We start from the raw sequence: 17,076 nt of genomic DNA, 5'->3' as shown, positions 1-17,076 counted from the left end.
AAGGAAAGAGTCCCAGATCAGATTAATGCCATAAAATTATTGATTAAAGATTACATCAGTCTATAAAATAATAACAGTATTTAAAGTATAATAAAAGCTTTCCAAGAGATCTTATCTTAAATCATTATCATCAGTTATCCCGAATAATTAATGTCAGACCCCTTCCAGATAGCAAGATTTTCCGGATAATTGAACATAGGTTAAAGAAAATGACTTTTAAATAGTGTGAAAAAGACCAGAATTTATTTAATTTAAAAAAATAACTTGTACATAAATTTTTGCCTATTTACATATGAGTATATTCGGATAGGTATTTTACTGTACATCTTATGTGGAAAAAAAATTAAAGTAATCTATATATAAAAGAATATTTTGCTTTTTCACATGCATGCTTTTTTTCTCGCTGCAAGATGGGACTAACTGCTATTGCATCATACTACAACAAAGTGATTGACTCAAAGATGCTTTTATGAACTCTTAATTTTTTAGTCTTTAAATTTTTAGAATTCTATGTCTCACGGCAACAATTCAATTTTTTTGATAGGTTCTTCAGCTATGTTGTTAATAATGGCAGTAGAAAAGAGAAAGAAAAAAGATCTTGAGTATGAAGTAGCACTTTAAAATCCTGATATCGAAGAAAACAAAGCGATTTATTGAAAAATATGAAAATAAGTTAAAGGCTTTGCAATTAAGAAAGGAAAAATATGAAAGACTACTTTTATATCAAAGAGTACATGTAGTGGAAATAAGGAAGAAATGTTTGGTTTGTGAACACGTCCCAGGTGACAGATTGATCAGAATCATATATTCCACGGGTTCATATGTATTCAAACAAAGGGGAATATAACTTCATTTTTCAACGAACACAGTTTCTTGTGAAATTGGGCTTTTAGTATGAAAATAAACAAGTCAAGGTCAAACATCATCAATGGTTGGTGTTGACTTAACCTTACCATGTTTTTGTGGATGGACAATTGAAGGCAGTTAAAAATCTTTGTATTAATGGAAAATGAATCAAAAATGCTGAAGAATATTGTGTGGGGGATTTTCCCCCCCACTAAAAAAAAAGTAAAATATAAAAATGTATAATTCAGGTTTGTGTGAAAGAAAGCAGAAGGAAGTGAAGCACCTTCTGATTTGTTTGGTTTTTTTCCCTGCTAAATCACAAGTTCCTTAATATCAATTTGATTATATCGCATTCGTCCTGGTTTTCTGCCCATTTTAGTGCTGTTTCTTTTCGTTGACATTCTACTGTAAAAAAAGAGAGAAAATAATAAATTGCACAGTTTCGGGCCAATATTATTCTTACCGAATCTGGAGATAAACTAAACATAATTTGAAATGAAGGAAAGTTGGGTTCATGGAAGCAAATGACTAAACTCTTATCACTCGTGGTTTCCGAGAAAACCTATCCCTATCAGTCTTAATACACATTTGTCTCAAATACTACCATTAATAAAAAGAAAAATTAGCCTTTCAAATTATACCAGTTAACTGGCATTCTACTGTTGTGTGTGTCAACTCTCCTGAACAAACAAATATCAGTTCAATTATGTGAATGCAAAATGGGGTACCCTGCATGATTTCTGTTCTTTTCCTTGGTTTAATTACTGCTTAAAGTCATCTGATCCCAATATTTGCTAGATTCTGTAAGTGAAATTTGTTGTAGGGATGAAATCCTTTTATTCTGCATTTTGTCCTAAAATCTCATCCTGTATCTAAACCTTTGATTTCTTATTAATGTTCTAAGAAAGATGAGAATGTAACATACTGAAATCGGCTTGTATTCACATTCATATTGTCTGCACGAAAGCTTACAATTATAAGTGTTATTAGTCAGTCCAAACTAGATTTTGAACAAGCTAAGAGTAGATAACTTGCTTCTTTATTACATCTTTAGATGTTTCAATGGGGAGGAAAAAAAAAAAAATGGTAATCAAATTTTCCCTGGCACTGAAATTTCCCTAAATTCAGAATGTGCTTCCTTTTGAATAACACAAAGTGGGTTTTCTTTTACATTTCTTTTAAACAACTAAGTCTTTCATTTTCTACCACCTTGAGTGTAGTACCACACAGCTGGAGCCGAGTGGGTAAAGTACCTGCCCGGCAACCCAAAGGTCGCGGGTTCGATTCCCGCCTCGGGCTTGGATCAAAGTACTGCAAAAAAACCTTGGGAGGTGCAATATGGCCACAGAAGCCGATGCGCCAACAACTACCAAATCAAAAAAAAAAAAAAAACACAGTTGGTACATTCCTCTGGGGTTACTTCTACCCATGTGCAGTACTTTGCATTTGTCAATGTTAAACTTCAGTTGCCACTTCTCAGCCCAAATTTTCTAGATCCTGTTGCAGTAGCACACTGCCATTACTGTTGTTAACAACCCTGCCAACATTTGTATCATCTGCAAACTTCAACACTAAGCCTGATATACCTTCATCAATATCATTGATAAATATACAAAACTGTGGACCCAACACTGAACCCTGTGAAATTCCACTAATAATATTAGTCCACAAAGAGCAGCACCCATTGATTACTGCCCTCTGTCTTCTCCCAATCAACCATTCTTTTATCCATTGTAGCAACTTACCCTTAATACCATTCTGCTCCAATTTGTACAATAGTCTTCCATGGGCAACAGTGTCAAAAGCTTTTCTGAAATCCAAATATATGATATCAAAATTATTTTTTGCATCCAGTTCCTTTGTAACCACATCATATTATCCAATCAAATTTGTCAGACAACACTTTCCCATAACAAACCCATGCTGTGTCTGAATTATTGCTGCAGTCTTGTCTAGATCCTGCAATGCATCTTTAACCAGTGATTCCATTTTTTTTACCTAGAACAGAAGTTGAACTAACTAGTCTGTAATTACTCATGTTGCCCTTCAATCCCCCTTTGTGAATTGGGGATACATCTTTGCATCTCCAGTCCGTGGGGACCCTGAGTCCAAGGATGCTCTCATAACTATGACTAAAGGTTGCTTACTTCCTTTGCCACCTCCTTTAATATAACTGGATAGATCCTATCCACCCCAGGTGCCTTTCTTATATTTAACTTCAACAATTTCTCCTACGATTTGATAACTTTCTGGCAGTCTCAATTCTTAATAACTTGTGTGAATGTAGATACAAAATACTCGTTCAGTTTGTTTGCTATCTGAGAAGGATCATCAACAGTCGAACCATTGATATCAAGTGGACCAATCAGATTCGTCCCTTTCCTTTTAGAGTTTATATAAGTAAAGAAATCCTTACTTTTTTTTTTAGCATCCTTTGCCAAAGATTTCTCATAATATGCCTTTGCCTGCCTAACTTCTTAGCTTATATCTGGCATATACTTCTGTGTCACCTGATAATTTAAATACATCCCATGCATTTTTCTTCTCTGCCACGAGTCTCATTAGTTTATTTTACAGCCATTTAGGCCTAAACCTTGAACAATATTTATTAATAGGTATGAAACTTTTTTATTAGTTTCCTTGAATGCTTCCCACTTAGCAATTTGCTGTTGGTAACATCATCAGTTGATCCCACTGTACAGAATTTAAAAACTGTCTGCAACCACTTTACGAAATAAAAACCCTTTTCTTTACCCCTGATGGTAATTATATCTTTAAGTAAATCCCACATCAGTACACTGTGAACACATAACCAGAGAGGGTAATACTCTCGAACAGGCTGCTGCAGAAAACAATCATCCAATAAATCCACAAAAGTCTTACTAGTGTGTGAGTTACCAACCCACAAGTTCCAGTCAATATCTGGGAAGTTAAAAACCCCCATTATAAGACATTCTGATTTACAGTCTTCGTAGGAAGCAGACTATATGTAACAAAGCCACAAGAACAGTTGTGAACATGTTCATATTCCAAATATTCTTGTGTACTTAATTACTTTTCTGAAAAGTGTTGTCTAAATCTTGTAATGGAATTAAGTGCAGCAAGAGATGTATTAGTGGCATGTGATGCAAGAAAGCATGTGTATGAGCTTTTTCAGCATCAGCCAAAAAAAAAAATAAAAATAACACCATTCCCTCCAAATGCCTGTCCAGTTCCTCCTTAAATTTATTCAACCTATCAACTTCCATGACAGATGGAAGTTTGTTCCAGCAATTAACCATCCACTGGCTAAAGGCAAATTTCCGCATATCTATTCTACATCTGTCTTTTCTTAATTTCAATTTATGCCTCCTTAGGTTCGTAATCTGAACAAGTGGAAGGATCCCATCAGAATTCAGTGTGCTCAACCCATTCAAGGCCTTATACACTTCAATCAGATCACTGTGCAGGTGCCTAGTCTCCAGCCACTGCTATTTGAAGAACTTGAGCTTCTCTTGGTAACAGGATCCCTTCATTCCCCTTGCCAATCTTGTTGCCCTTCTCTGTACACGCTCAAGTAAATCTACATCCTTCCTAAAATGAGACCTGTACGCAGTACTCAAGGAGTGGCCTTATACAAAGGGATAATCACCTCCTTTTCCCTGCTAGCAAAATTCCTATATTATCATTGACAAAAGCCCATGACCTGCCTGGCAGCCTGTCTGCATTGCTCAGAAAACTTCATATCTGCCTGCACAATTACTCCCAAATCTTTCATTTTCTACCACCTTAAGTGCAGTACCACACAGTTGGTACGTTTCTCTGGGGTTACTTCTACCCATATGCAGTACTTTGCATTTGTCAAGGTTAAACTTGAGTTTCCACTTCTTAGCCCATCTGCCCAAATTATTTAGATCCTGTTGCAGTAGCACACTGCCATTACTGTCATTAACAACCCTGCCAACCTTTGTATCATCTGCAAACTTCGACATTAAGCCTGATATACCTTCATCAATATCATTGATAAATATACAAAACAACAGTGGACCCAACACCGAACCCTGTGGGACTCCACTAATAACATTAGTCCACAAAGAGCAGCACCCATTGATTACCACCCATTGATTACCACCCTCTGTCTTCTCCCACTTAACCATCCTTCTATCCATTGTAGCAACTTACTTAATACCATTCTGCTCCAATTTGTACAATAGTCTTCCATGCGCAACAGTGTCAAAAGCTTTCCTGAAATCCAAATATATGATATCAAAATTATTTTTTGCATCCAGTTCCTTTGTAACCACATCATAATATCCTATCAAATTTGTCAGACAAGCCTTAACAAACCCATGGTGTGTCTGAATTATTGCTGCAGTCTTGTCTAGATGATGCTGCAATGCATCTTTAACCAGTGACTCCATTATTTTACCGAGAACAGAAGTTAAACTAACTGGTCTGTAATTGCTCGTGTTACCCTTTGATCCCCCTTTGTGAATTGGGGATACATTTGCACATCTCCAGTCTGTGGGAACCTCCCCCAAGTCCAAGGATTCTCTCATAATTATGGCTAAGGGTTTGCTTACTTGCTTTGCCGCCTCCTTTAATATAACTGGATAGATCCCATTGAGCCCAGGTGCTTTTCTTTCCCTTTCCCCAGTGTGAAAGTAGCTTCTATTTCTCACATTTTGGTTGAACAAGAACTGTTTCCTATAGCTTCCCAAACCGCTTGCTACATGGATAGATTGTTTCCTGGAGGTCGCCTGATAGAATGGGTAAGAATGCCAACTCTTGAGAACTTTTGTTAAAATTTATTTATATAGAAAGCTGTATTGAACTGTCAGTTTTTCACATATTAATTTCATTATTATATAATATGAAATGACTGAAGTTTTTACAAGGTTGTTCAATAAAGAATGATCATAATTTTTCACGAAAAACATGTTTAACTTCAACAATTTCTCCTCTTTGCTCTCAGTTATTACAAAATCATTAAGTATCGTGCTACAATTTGATAACCTTCTGCCATTTTCAAACATTAATAATTCCTCGTGTGTGAATGTAGATGCAAAATACTCATTCAGTTGGTTTGCTATCTGAGCAGGATCATCAACAGTCGAACCATCGATATCAAGTGGACCAATCAGATTCATCCCCTTCCTTTTAGAGTTTAAATAAGTAAAGAAATCCTTGCTGTTTTTCTTAGCATCTTTTGCCAAGGAATTCTCGTAATCTGCCTTCGCCTGCCTAACCTCCTTTGTGACCTGATTACAGACTAGCTTATATCTGCCATAGGCTTTTGAGTCGCTTGATAATTTATATGCATCCCATGCATTTTTCTTCTCTGTTAAGAGTCTCATTAGTTCATTTGATAACCATTTAGGCCTAATGTGATGCGGAACATCACTGTTTGTTTACTGATGCTGTCTTTGCATGAATAGACTATAGGAAAAGTTGCAAATGGAGAATAATGCTGGGGCAACATCCAATTGGAAACAAGTGCACATATAAAATAACTCAAAATGCAGATTCTGTTATTGCTGTTACTTTCAACTACTGAGATGATTTGATTGATTGCCTTCAAACATTGTTTTGCCATTCCTTTTAGTGGGGGGGGGGGATATATCACTGTTTAAGTTCCAAATGGCTAGCATGGCCAAGTAATGATGGGTTTGTGGTAGGAATATAGTTTAACAGCATCAAAAATTAGTAAACAGGTATTAAAATATTTTGCTGTAAGTGGTTAACTTATATAGAAAACTGAATTTGAATGGCCATTATTTTTAGGATGCAGAACGTAAAATGAAGGAGAAACAAGATGAAGAAGAAAGACAAAAATTAGAGGCAGAAACAAAGAAAGATGACGAAGAGGAAGAGGAAGATGATGAAGATGCTGAGGATACAAAGGATGCAGCTGATGATGTTGCAACAGAGGTAATATATTTTCATAGTTTGTGGTGAATTTAACTAATCATAAAACAAATTATATACCAACTTGGAACAAGATTGGTTACTGGTAGTTCTGAAAATAGTATTAGTGATATGTAATTTTTGAAAAAATTTAAACAAAATACAGTCGATTCTGGTTATTTGGGACACATCGGGACTAGTGCATTTTGGCCCAATTAAGCGGCTGCCCCAATTATCCGAAGTTTCGTGTAAATAGTTAAAAATACAACCCCCCCCTTTTTTTTTTTTTTACAATTGGTTCACTGTAAAATCAAATCTTTCGGGCACTCTCAGGTGTTATGCCCTGGGCTTGCCCAGCAGGAGATAATTGATCCTGGCCGCCTCCACGTGGCGGGGATGGGGGGTGAGACGTAGTGACCAGGTGTTACTGCTTCTTACCTGCTAAGAGCCAGGCACCGGCCAATAACATAACAACAGAACACATCATAACACTTACACGTCCAACACACTACATACAATTGGCCGGTTTTGGCATAAGCTTCAACACAAGTACAATAGCGGCTTATGGGGGAAACCCTGGGATCCGCCACAACAACACATGAATATCCCTGTAAAATCAAATCACGTTACGATGGAGTCACCATAGTAAAGTACCATTCACTATACGATGTGTAATAAGCGCCGGTTATTGTGATCACGTTTGTGAATTGAATTTTAATTCAATTAAATAGCGATTCTAATTAGCGAAAATGGGAGGAATATTATCCACAGGCTATAAAAGTAAAGATATATTAAGCACAAATTTACCCTTTATTACCTTACCAATTAAATGATACGTGAAACTTGGAAGAATATACGTGATAATCAGAATAACTAATACATACTGTAATGTGTACATACGAACTAGTTGACATTTGTGGGGGGGGGATTAAAATTTAAAACAGTAAAAACAAAGAACACAGCACACACAAATTGCAAGTAACATGATACGAGCAAGTGAAAACGGATGTAACAAATTACGAAGCTTTAAAAATAGGAATGAAGAGAAGATTCTGAAAATTATTTTTTTAATTTTAAGATTTGCCCAGATTAACCGGTGGCCCAAAAAACCGGAATCCACTGTATTTGTTTTAATATAGCTGAGATGATTAGTATAGGAAAAGATCAAATACTTTCTTGATCAAGACAAGTGATGAAAAGATCCTTTAAGATCAGATGGCAGCATGAGTTTTAAGAAAACTGGTTGTGATGTGTTAGTAATCCAAATTTTCTGAAAACAGTAATGATATGAGAAAATGTGTTTGTTTTTACAATCTTTTAAAAATTGCAATCCTTACAGTGATTCTCTGGAGAATCTAAAGATTCTCACAGGTTACCTTGTTAATTGTAAACATTTATATACAAATCAGGTCTTCTATACTCAAGTACCATGAGTCAAACTCACAGGTGGCATGGGAATGCACCATGTACAGATGGCGCGGGGGGGGGAGTTATGTCTGTGACAGCATACAAGGATGTCACTGTTAATAAGAAATAAATTGCTTCCAAGATAATCATATATATATATATTTTTTTCTTTCTTTTTTTGGTAGTTGTTGGCACATCGGCTTCTGTGGCCATAGTGCACCTCCCAAGGTTTTTTGCAGTACTTTGATCCAAGCCCGAGACGGGATTCGAACCCGAGAATCATAATGGACCAATATATGTGGGTATGAAACCATGGAAATTACTCCATGACAAATGCTCCTGCCCATCCTGTAATATCAGAAGTTTTGTACCTTTTTATTTGATCACAATCCCCCATCCCTTTTGTCATCTGTACATAGTGCATTCCCATGCCACCCATGAGTTTGACTCATGGTGCTTGAGTATAGAAGACCTGACTTGTATATAAATGTTTACAATTAACAAGGTAACCTGTGAGTTAAAACTCCTTTAGCCTCTGCAGTTAACAATCAGAATTAGTGTGTACACTGTTTTACTTTGTAATTGCAGAATATCTCTGATGTACATAAGCAACATCAGCAGGAGCCTTCACCATACCATTGTTGTGTGTATGTGTTGAGCTTTATTTACATGTTATCTTAATCCATTGTTGTCTGCCAAAGAATGAGTGACTATGTTTGGGAGTACCTTAACTTAAATTGCTGTTAGTGGTTTGCACATGTGTATATAATAATGGGTGGTGCCAAGCACTAATAGTAAATATATTATTCAAATTTTATAATTATTAAACCTGGGTCTTTTTTTTATCATGTAATGAACTATTTGAAAGCTATTGTATCTGATACTTTCAATCATTGAAAATAACCCTCAATTCATGTTGAATTACATATGGAAAGGATACATCACATATCTTACTAGAGTTCATATATGAATTCCAACAATCTAACATTATTGGTGGGGGGGGGATGAGGGGAGGATTAAATAATCCCAAAATTTCCCTGTGGTGGATTTGCTGAATCTGAGTTACATTCTCTCCTTAGTTTAGGTAAGATGACTTGCAAGGGCTGATTGATTCATCCTATGAAAAGGGAGAAAATGTGAATTAATGACAATTGTTTCCAGCCTGACCAGTAATGCTGTGGGAATCAATCCCTCCATGAAAAGATTGATTTTTAAACATTTGCTTAATGGATGGTGAGTGAAACAATTGTTTATACCAATGTTTTCCATACAGAGTGAACATTTTTTTTTTTTGTGGATTTTACTTTCAGAAAGAGGAACCAAATCACTGAACTGTATTCCACTTTATCCAATGTGACACTTCACTTCATTCAGTGCTTGAAAGAAAAAAAATGAAATGCCAGATTGAAAACAAAATTTGTGTGGTTACTGTAGAGATTAAGGTATCTGACAAAAGTTTAATCTTTTGCCCTACAAATGAGCCTTTCACTAGACCTGCCAAAAAACACTCTCCTATGTGTGAGAGTGGTGGCCCATTTTTTTTAACCACCTGACACTATTTTAACTGAACGTCCACATTCTAGATATGTTCATCAATTTAAGATTAAACTCATCAACACTTTCATGGTTTAGTTTCCAGTGCATTACAGCTGATACACCAAATCATTTCAGATCAGTGAGTTAGAAAAAACTTCCAACTGGGTAGTTTGAATAAATTTAAGGAGTTAAGTTACAACAGCTGTTGTAAGCTTTCCTCTCCTGTATCATTTTGCTAATAACACTGGCCAAAAATAAAATACATTCCCCCATGGCTGTTTGAAGTTGCAGACTATAAAAGAAATGGATCTCAATTTTTCCCTGAGAGTTGTGGACATTTTATTAATGTAATGAATTTTCTTAAAAATGGATCTTATTAAATTTAAAATACTTAAATTAAACAATGTACTACATGCATTCTATTTCCTTAGAAATGTTTGCCACTCAATTTATCCCTTAATCTGCCATTGTGGCAATATCCCAGGGACCTCTGTACCATTTATCCTTTTGGTTATGTCCTGATGAAAGTGTTCCTCTGGCTCATCACATGTCTCCCAAGTTGAGATAAAACTGAGGTAGAAAAGAAAATGAATTTTCAGAGACATTTGGCAGCCCATATCTTTATAACACTGCAGTAATTGGTTTCATTATTATTTATTTTTTTCCCTCTTCTCTTTCTTTCAAATACATCATGGAGGCCCAATGAAAATTCCTTTCAGGTTTGTATTTGTTAAATTAGAAACCCCCTTAGCAGAATCCACTCTCCTTTATGAAGAGCCTTAATGAAATTCTTCATTGGTCTAAGCTTTATTTTCACCAGTAGAACCATATTGCTTCTGCCTGGTAAAAATACTTTCCTCTTTACTAAATACTGCATAATATTTGTTTGTTACATGATTGTCCCACAACGAAGAAAAAAAAAAATTTCCCTGTTGTCCAGTGAGTAATAGTAACCACAGACAGCAAGCAAAGTCATAGTACTTTATTTCACCCAGGATGTTGGATATATTTTCGTGTTTATTTCAAGCCAGCAGCATCAAGTAGAGGAGTTGATGGGCATACTTTTACTTTGTGGTAAAACTTTTTAAACTTGGAGATAGTTTGTCTTCATGCCAAAGCTGAATGTTGGGGGACTGAATTTACATATTTCAGCAGTTTTGGAAATGCTTTGACAGCAGACCCATTGTTATATAAAAAAAAAAAAAAAAAAAATTAATATTTTAGAGGTGCAGTCTGCTACAGTATCTTTCTGTAAGCAATCATAATCAGTTGCCTAATAGACATTTGAAACAGAAAAATGTTTGAAAGCATACTATACTGATAAACAATACTGTTAGTCTTTTTCATGAACTAATTAAACTACTTCATGTGGGAATTTACTATCTGTGGAATAGCAAAAGAACAGATCTGGCATATCTATGGTGGCTACTCTCAACTTTCAGGCATAGCCCAAGCTCTTGCTTAATTTTTGCTTCAGTGACTACAGATTTCTTATTGGTTTTGTACTGAAAATTAGTACTAACTATTGTAGGTTAAGCTGTTAAAGATAAGAAACAAAAAGTTATTTTTTAAATTTATTGCTAATGTTATTCAATAAAATGGGCATTATTTCCACTAAAATAACATTTATTTTTCAGGATACTGAAGACAAGCATGATCATGAAGAACTCTGAGATTGGTGGAAGATTAAAAATATTTAAAATCTTAATTGGCTAGTTCACTGTTCTCCAGTCCTGCCATTCCATGTGCCACTAGTGTTGGCTTCAGGGGGGGATATTTTGCACAAAGTGCAGTTGTACAAAGGGATCAAAAATGTAGTTGTTACGGTTCTGTAAAGAATAAATGTCCTTTGTAAATTTTGGTTGTCATTAAACAGTATTGTGTTGTACTTCTATAGATGCTTTCTTTAAGTCCTCTTGGGTAGGGAAAAAACCACAAAATTAACACTGGCATAATGAGAAGCACTTATCCTACATAAATTTCTCTGGAGCATTGTATGGTTCTCTAAACAATTTTTACTCTGAGAAAAAATGGATAGCCCTTGGTCTGAACAGATCTGCTTTCAAACTTCTTGAATATATTTAATATAGAAAGAGTGCTTCTAGCTTGAGCCTCTCTACTCACCATGCCATGCAACAATAGCACTAGCAAACATTGAAAATGTATAGACCTGCAAAAAACTGATACTAAACAGTTTTAACTTTTACCAGTTCTCATGTTAAATATCATCAACCTTGATTATTTTTAAAAAATTGCATAGTTTCCCACCATTAATTTTTTTTTTTTTTTTCTCTAGAGAATATCAGCTATTCTGGGGTTTTGGCTACAGATTGGTCTCTGATATTCTCTAGTGGGTGACAAAAGTTTATCCAAGTCCAGTATGGAGCTTAATGACTTTGTAATAGCTGTGTAGAATCTATCTAGTTATATTAAGGGAGGTAAGCATACCCTTAGCCATAATTATGAGATCAATTTGATTGGATACTGTGATGCAGTCACAAAGGAACTGGATGCAAAAATAATTCTCATATTGCATACTTAGTTTTCAGGAAGGCTTTTGCTACTGTTGCACATAAGATTAAATAAGCCATGATTGCTTACTCCAATTTGTCCAGCAATCTGGCTAAATATTGCAGGAACAAACTTCCATCTGTTGTGGAAGTTAGCTTAAGTGCAAGGAAGGACTACACAAACTATTGTGAGAATAGTGTTTTTTTTTTTTTTGTCTGATGCTGTATGAACTTGCTTTCTTGCATAATTTGCCACTACTAATTCTAAATAGAATTAACTAGAATTATTTTCTGGTTACTGTAGAGATATTGGAAACAGCATTATGGAATTATTTAAAAAATTCATATAAATATAGGTAAACGACAGAAGAAACTACAACTAGAATAACATTGACATCATAAATATGGTGGTAAAAGTAGATGCAAGAAAGCCGGTTTGTACATCATCAGCAAAGCCACTTTTCACAACATTTGTCCAGTTTTTCCTCTATTCGGACTACTATATGTGGAGGCCTGTTCCAGCACTCAACTACCTGCTGTTGTAAGCAAATTTTGATACTATCCTGCAACCATTCTTCAATTTGAACTTGATCCTCGAGAAAGGATGCCTACTACCCATCTATAGGAACTTGTATTTGTCAATGTTAGACTTCAATTGCCCTTCTCAGCCAATCTGCCTAATTTTTATAATGTTGCAGTAGATAGTTCTGATTACTGTCATCTGTTCATAGCAGTAACTTGCTCTTAATGCCACACTTGTACAACAGTCTTTATCAAGTTTAGCAAATGCATGGTACTGTGATGTGTTATCAAAGATAATCATAGGAGCATTAGACTCCTTTTTGCAAGATATATGACAAGATAAAATTTAGGATTGAAATTAAGTTATCTTTGCCCCATTCAAGAATTACCTGGGGATCACCACTGGGGGATGTTTAAGAAGCTGAAGCTGTTTGTGCAAGGCAGAGTTTCTCAAACTAGAGTGCAAAATGCAATGTGCTATCATCAGCAAACCTATGAATAGGATTTCAGGTTCAAATAGAAGAGGGAAAATGTCAGAGGTCAGAAGATGGGCAGCTGTTTCAGTCACACCAAACTTTTTCTTTGAATCTGTTCATAGATGAAAGGTTTCAAGATAATTTAAGAGTGGGTTGTTAATGGATTTCTCTATTACTTTGTAAAGAGAAGGAATAAGTGGGGCAGATTTATCATACTTTTTAGGCTAGATATGGGCAAATTTCCAAGCACAAGGAAGTGTACAAGATCAGTACAGAATAGGAGTAAGCACAAATGTAGAAATACCATCAAGATTATTCAGAATTCTTTTGACTGAAGTGTACAGGGAATGATAGGTGGTGGTTTACCAAGATAGTCAATACAAGAGTTAAAGAAAAGTATGAAGCTAGTAAGTCCTCCTTAGCTGAGAAGCAAAAGAACAGTCATGTTTTAACAGTGATGGAGGGTATATATGGGCAAAAGTTGGGGCCCATAGTTTTGATAAGAGACTAGAATAATCTTAGCCTGTTAATTTTTTGGATGGATTAATAACTGCCTCAACAATTGTTGCAAGTATATGCAGAAAGCAAACCTCTAGTTTTGGATGCAAGCCAATTGCAATGTTCTTATCTTGAACAGACTTAGCACTTTTTGGAAACCAATGTTTAGATAATGGATTTAGTCTCTACAAAAATAGTTTTACTGACATAGTAAAACACTGCTTGGGTCATTTCAGTAAAACTACAGGGAGCAGGTGAGAGGAGAGTAGCCAGAGATTGACTTGGGCTTTTCAAGCAGCATTCAACTAATAAGAACTTAGACCTTACAAATCAAACTTGGGGTGCTAGGGGGGAAAAAAAGCCCCATATCTATTGAAAAATTTTTCATTTTTATTAATAGCGACTGATCTACACAGTGTGGCAATTGGAAAATGAGAAGAGTGCTGGCATGAAATGGATGACTGTTCCTTGAGCACTGTAGTTGAAGTCAGCAGAAATTGCTGCCATTCCAGAAAGTAAAGTTGTTGAACTGTATGTTTCTTTTGTGTTGTGGAGTGACAATGGAACAAAAAGCAAAACATAAAATTGTGTTTTTGAGTAGCATAAATGTTGTGACCGTGGAAGACTACGAACACCCAGCAAAAACTGATCGAATACCAAAGTTGCGGAAAGTCATTACCGCTGTGCAATGCCATGGGTATGGATGTGGATGAAAGTTAAAAGGAACTGGATGCAAAAAAATAATTTTGATATTATTATGAGCTATAGGGTGCAAGGGAGCCTGAGGCTTACACTGCACCAGCCAAAAAAAAAAAATAAATAAATTCCCAAGTTACCCCGAGAGAGACAGAAGTGGAAAGGAATCACCAAAAAAGAGAAGAATGATGATATCCAGCTCAGGACCCTGGGTGTGCCAAGCCCATGCTCACCAGATGTGAGCCTCTGGGGTTGATATACTTGGATTTCAGGAAAGCTTTTGCCACTGTTGTGCAAGGAAGACTACTGTACAAATTGGAGCAGAATGGTATTAAGGGTAAGTTGCTACAATGGATAAAAGGATGGTTGAGTAGGAGAAGATGGTGGTAATCAATGGGTGCTGCTCTTTGTGGACTACTGTTATTAGTGGAGTCCCACAGGGTTTCGGTGTTGGGTCCACTGTTTTGCATATTTATCAGTGATATTGATGAAGGTATATCAGGCTTAGTGTCGAAGTCTACAGATGATACAAAGGTTTGCAGGGTTGTTAATGGCAGTGTGCTACTGCAACAGAATCTAGAAAATTTGGACAGATGGACTGAGAAGTGGCAACTGAAGTTTAACATTGCCAGATGCAGAGTACTGCATATAGGTAGAAATAACCCCAAAGGAATGTACCAACTGTGAGGTAGAAAATGAAAAAGACCTGGGAGTAACTGTGTAGTCAGATATGAAATTTTCTGAGCAATTGCAGGCAGGTCATGGAAATGACCTGCCCTGCAGGACATTCCCATGACCCAACATTTTTCTAGCAGGGAAAAGGAGGTGATTGTCTCTCTGTATAAGGCAATGGTCAGGCCAAGCTTTGAGTACTGCATACAGGGCTGGAGGCCTCATTTTAGGAAGGATGTAGATTTGCTTGAGCATGTACAGAGAAGGGCAAGAAGATTGGTGATGGGAATGAAGGGATCCTCTTACCAAGAGAGGCTTAAGTTCTGCAAATTGCTGTGGCTGCCGACTAGGCACCTGCGAGGTGTATAAGGCCTTGAATGGGTTGAGCACACTGAATTCTGATGGGATTCTTCCACTTGTTCAGATTACAACATAAGGGGGCATAAATTCAAATTGAGGAAAGAGGTGTAGAATAAATGTGTGGAAATTGCCTTTAGTTAGCAGGAACTGGACAAACATTTAGAGGGAATTGTTTTGTATTTTTTTTTTTTTTTTGGCTGATGCTGCATAAGCTCAAACTTGCTTTCTTGCATCACATCACATTGCTGCTACTACTACTACCAAACCAAGGTCAGTTTATACATACGTGGGGTACATATTTTATCAGTCTCGTTTTCCAATTGCTGCGCTAATGTTAGGAGTAATGTTCTTTGGAACTCTGCCTTGGGTCACTTACTGGCATTAAATAATATTAATTAGAATAAAATTTAAATTTATATTAAATGCCAAAGGACTTGAGATGGTTTCTTTGCATTGTTATTGATGGCTTAATGGATTATGCTGAGGCACAAGCAAAACCCCTGGAGACTGGTCAATATACACTTTAACAAGCCTATGAAGTAAGGATGAATAGATATTTCAATCCTTAGTTTATATTATGGAAATATTTATCCATCCTTACAAATTGGTCCTATTGAAAAAAGCTATGGAATTCCTCCTCAAAAAAAATTAGTCACTGATTGTGTTCTGAAAAAACAAACTCACTTAAACTGGGTTTGTTTTTTACAAAATCTAGTTTCTTGGTTGAATGGGTGGCAAAGCAAGGGATTTCCATTATATTGTCAAGAATTAGTTATTATGATATCCTGAGCTGGATATCATCATTCTTCTTTTCCTCTCTCTCAGGCTTACTTGCACAATGTGGCTAATAATAATAATATTCCCTAAAAGAAGAGGCAAATTATCCACTAATTTTTTTTTTTTTTTTTAATGAAAACCCCCAAATGACAAGTCTTAGAATCTATAGTACTTAGTACTGTGCTTGGGTTGGAGGTTGAGAAGATGAAAGAAGATATTTGTTGACATTAGACTTAGACTGTAAACTTCAGGAAATACAAAGAAAGGTTGTTCCAGAAAACAGCAGTTGAATAAATAAACGAGGAAGATGAAAAATTGGTTGGTGGCAACACATGTTCTGACTGTTTTGAAAGAGAGAGCAAGAATTATAGAAGCCCATGGAAGCATGCTGCAGAAACAGTATGTCTATGAGACAGAGTGGAAAGACTGTTAGAGAGGAGTCATTATTTAACCTAACTGCCCTCTTCTGAATGGAATCTAGAAGCCCGAGAGGTTTTGGGGGCATCACCCCCAGATGTGGGAACAATATTTCATGGTAGGGTGGATTTGCGATTTGTACAGCTATTTGGAAGAAAAGTAACGTCGAGAGCGAAAAACAAGTTTTTTAGATACAGACGAACCAATACTTGTAATGTGCTTGTGCCAAGAGAGATTAGAAGTCAGAGTAATCCCCAAGAGATATCATTTTCCCTAGAAATTGGGGTGTCACCAAAGATAGCATAGGAGCAGAAGAATCCTTTTTTGCAAGATATGAGTTTTAGAAGGATTGAAATCATCTAAGTTGTCTTTGCCCCACTGGAGAATTACCCGAAGATCAGCATTTAAGGATTTGGTAGCAGAAGCCGATTTGACAGGGTACGGTTCTCAAAATGGAAAGTGGAATGCAATGT

General features: G+C 36.2%; 1 protein-coding gene across 1 annotated transcript in view; it reads left to right on the top strand.

Moving 5' to 3' along the window:
* Calr (calreticulin) overlaps positions 1 to 11,563 on the top strand; it is an 81,270-nt gene extending 69,707 nt beyond the window's left edge. Inside the window, exons 8-9 of the mRNA XM_090386492.1 lie at positions 6,610 to 6,756; positions 11,313 to 11,563. Coding sequence (XP_090242618.1) covers positions 6,610 to 6,756; positions 11,313 to 11,348 — 183 coding nt within the window. The 3' untranslated portion in view covers positions 11,349 to 11,563. The remainder of the gene's footprint in view (positions 1 to 6,609; positions 6,757 to 11,312) is intronic.
* The last annotated feature ends 5,513 nt before the right edge of the window (positions 11,564 to 17,076 follow it).

The sequence above is a fragment of the Mastigoproctus giganteus genome, chromosome 12 (genome assembly GCF_048544385.1).
Source record: "Mastigoproctus giganteus isolate SK-2022 chromosome 12, ASM4854438v1, whole genome shotgun sequence".
Lineage (NCBI taxonomy): Eukaryota > Metazoa > Arthropoda > Arachnida > Uropygi > Thelyphonidae > Mastigoproctus > Mastigoproctus giganteus.
This window is presented reverse-complemented; position numbering and strand designations above follow the sequence as displayed.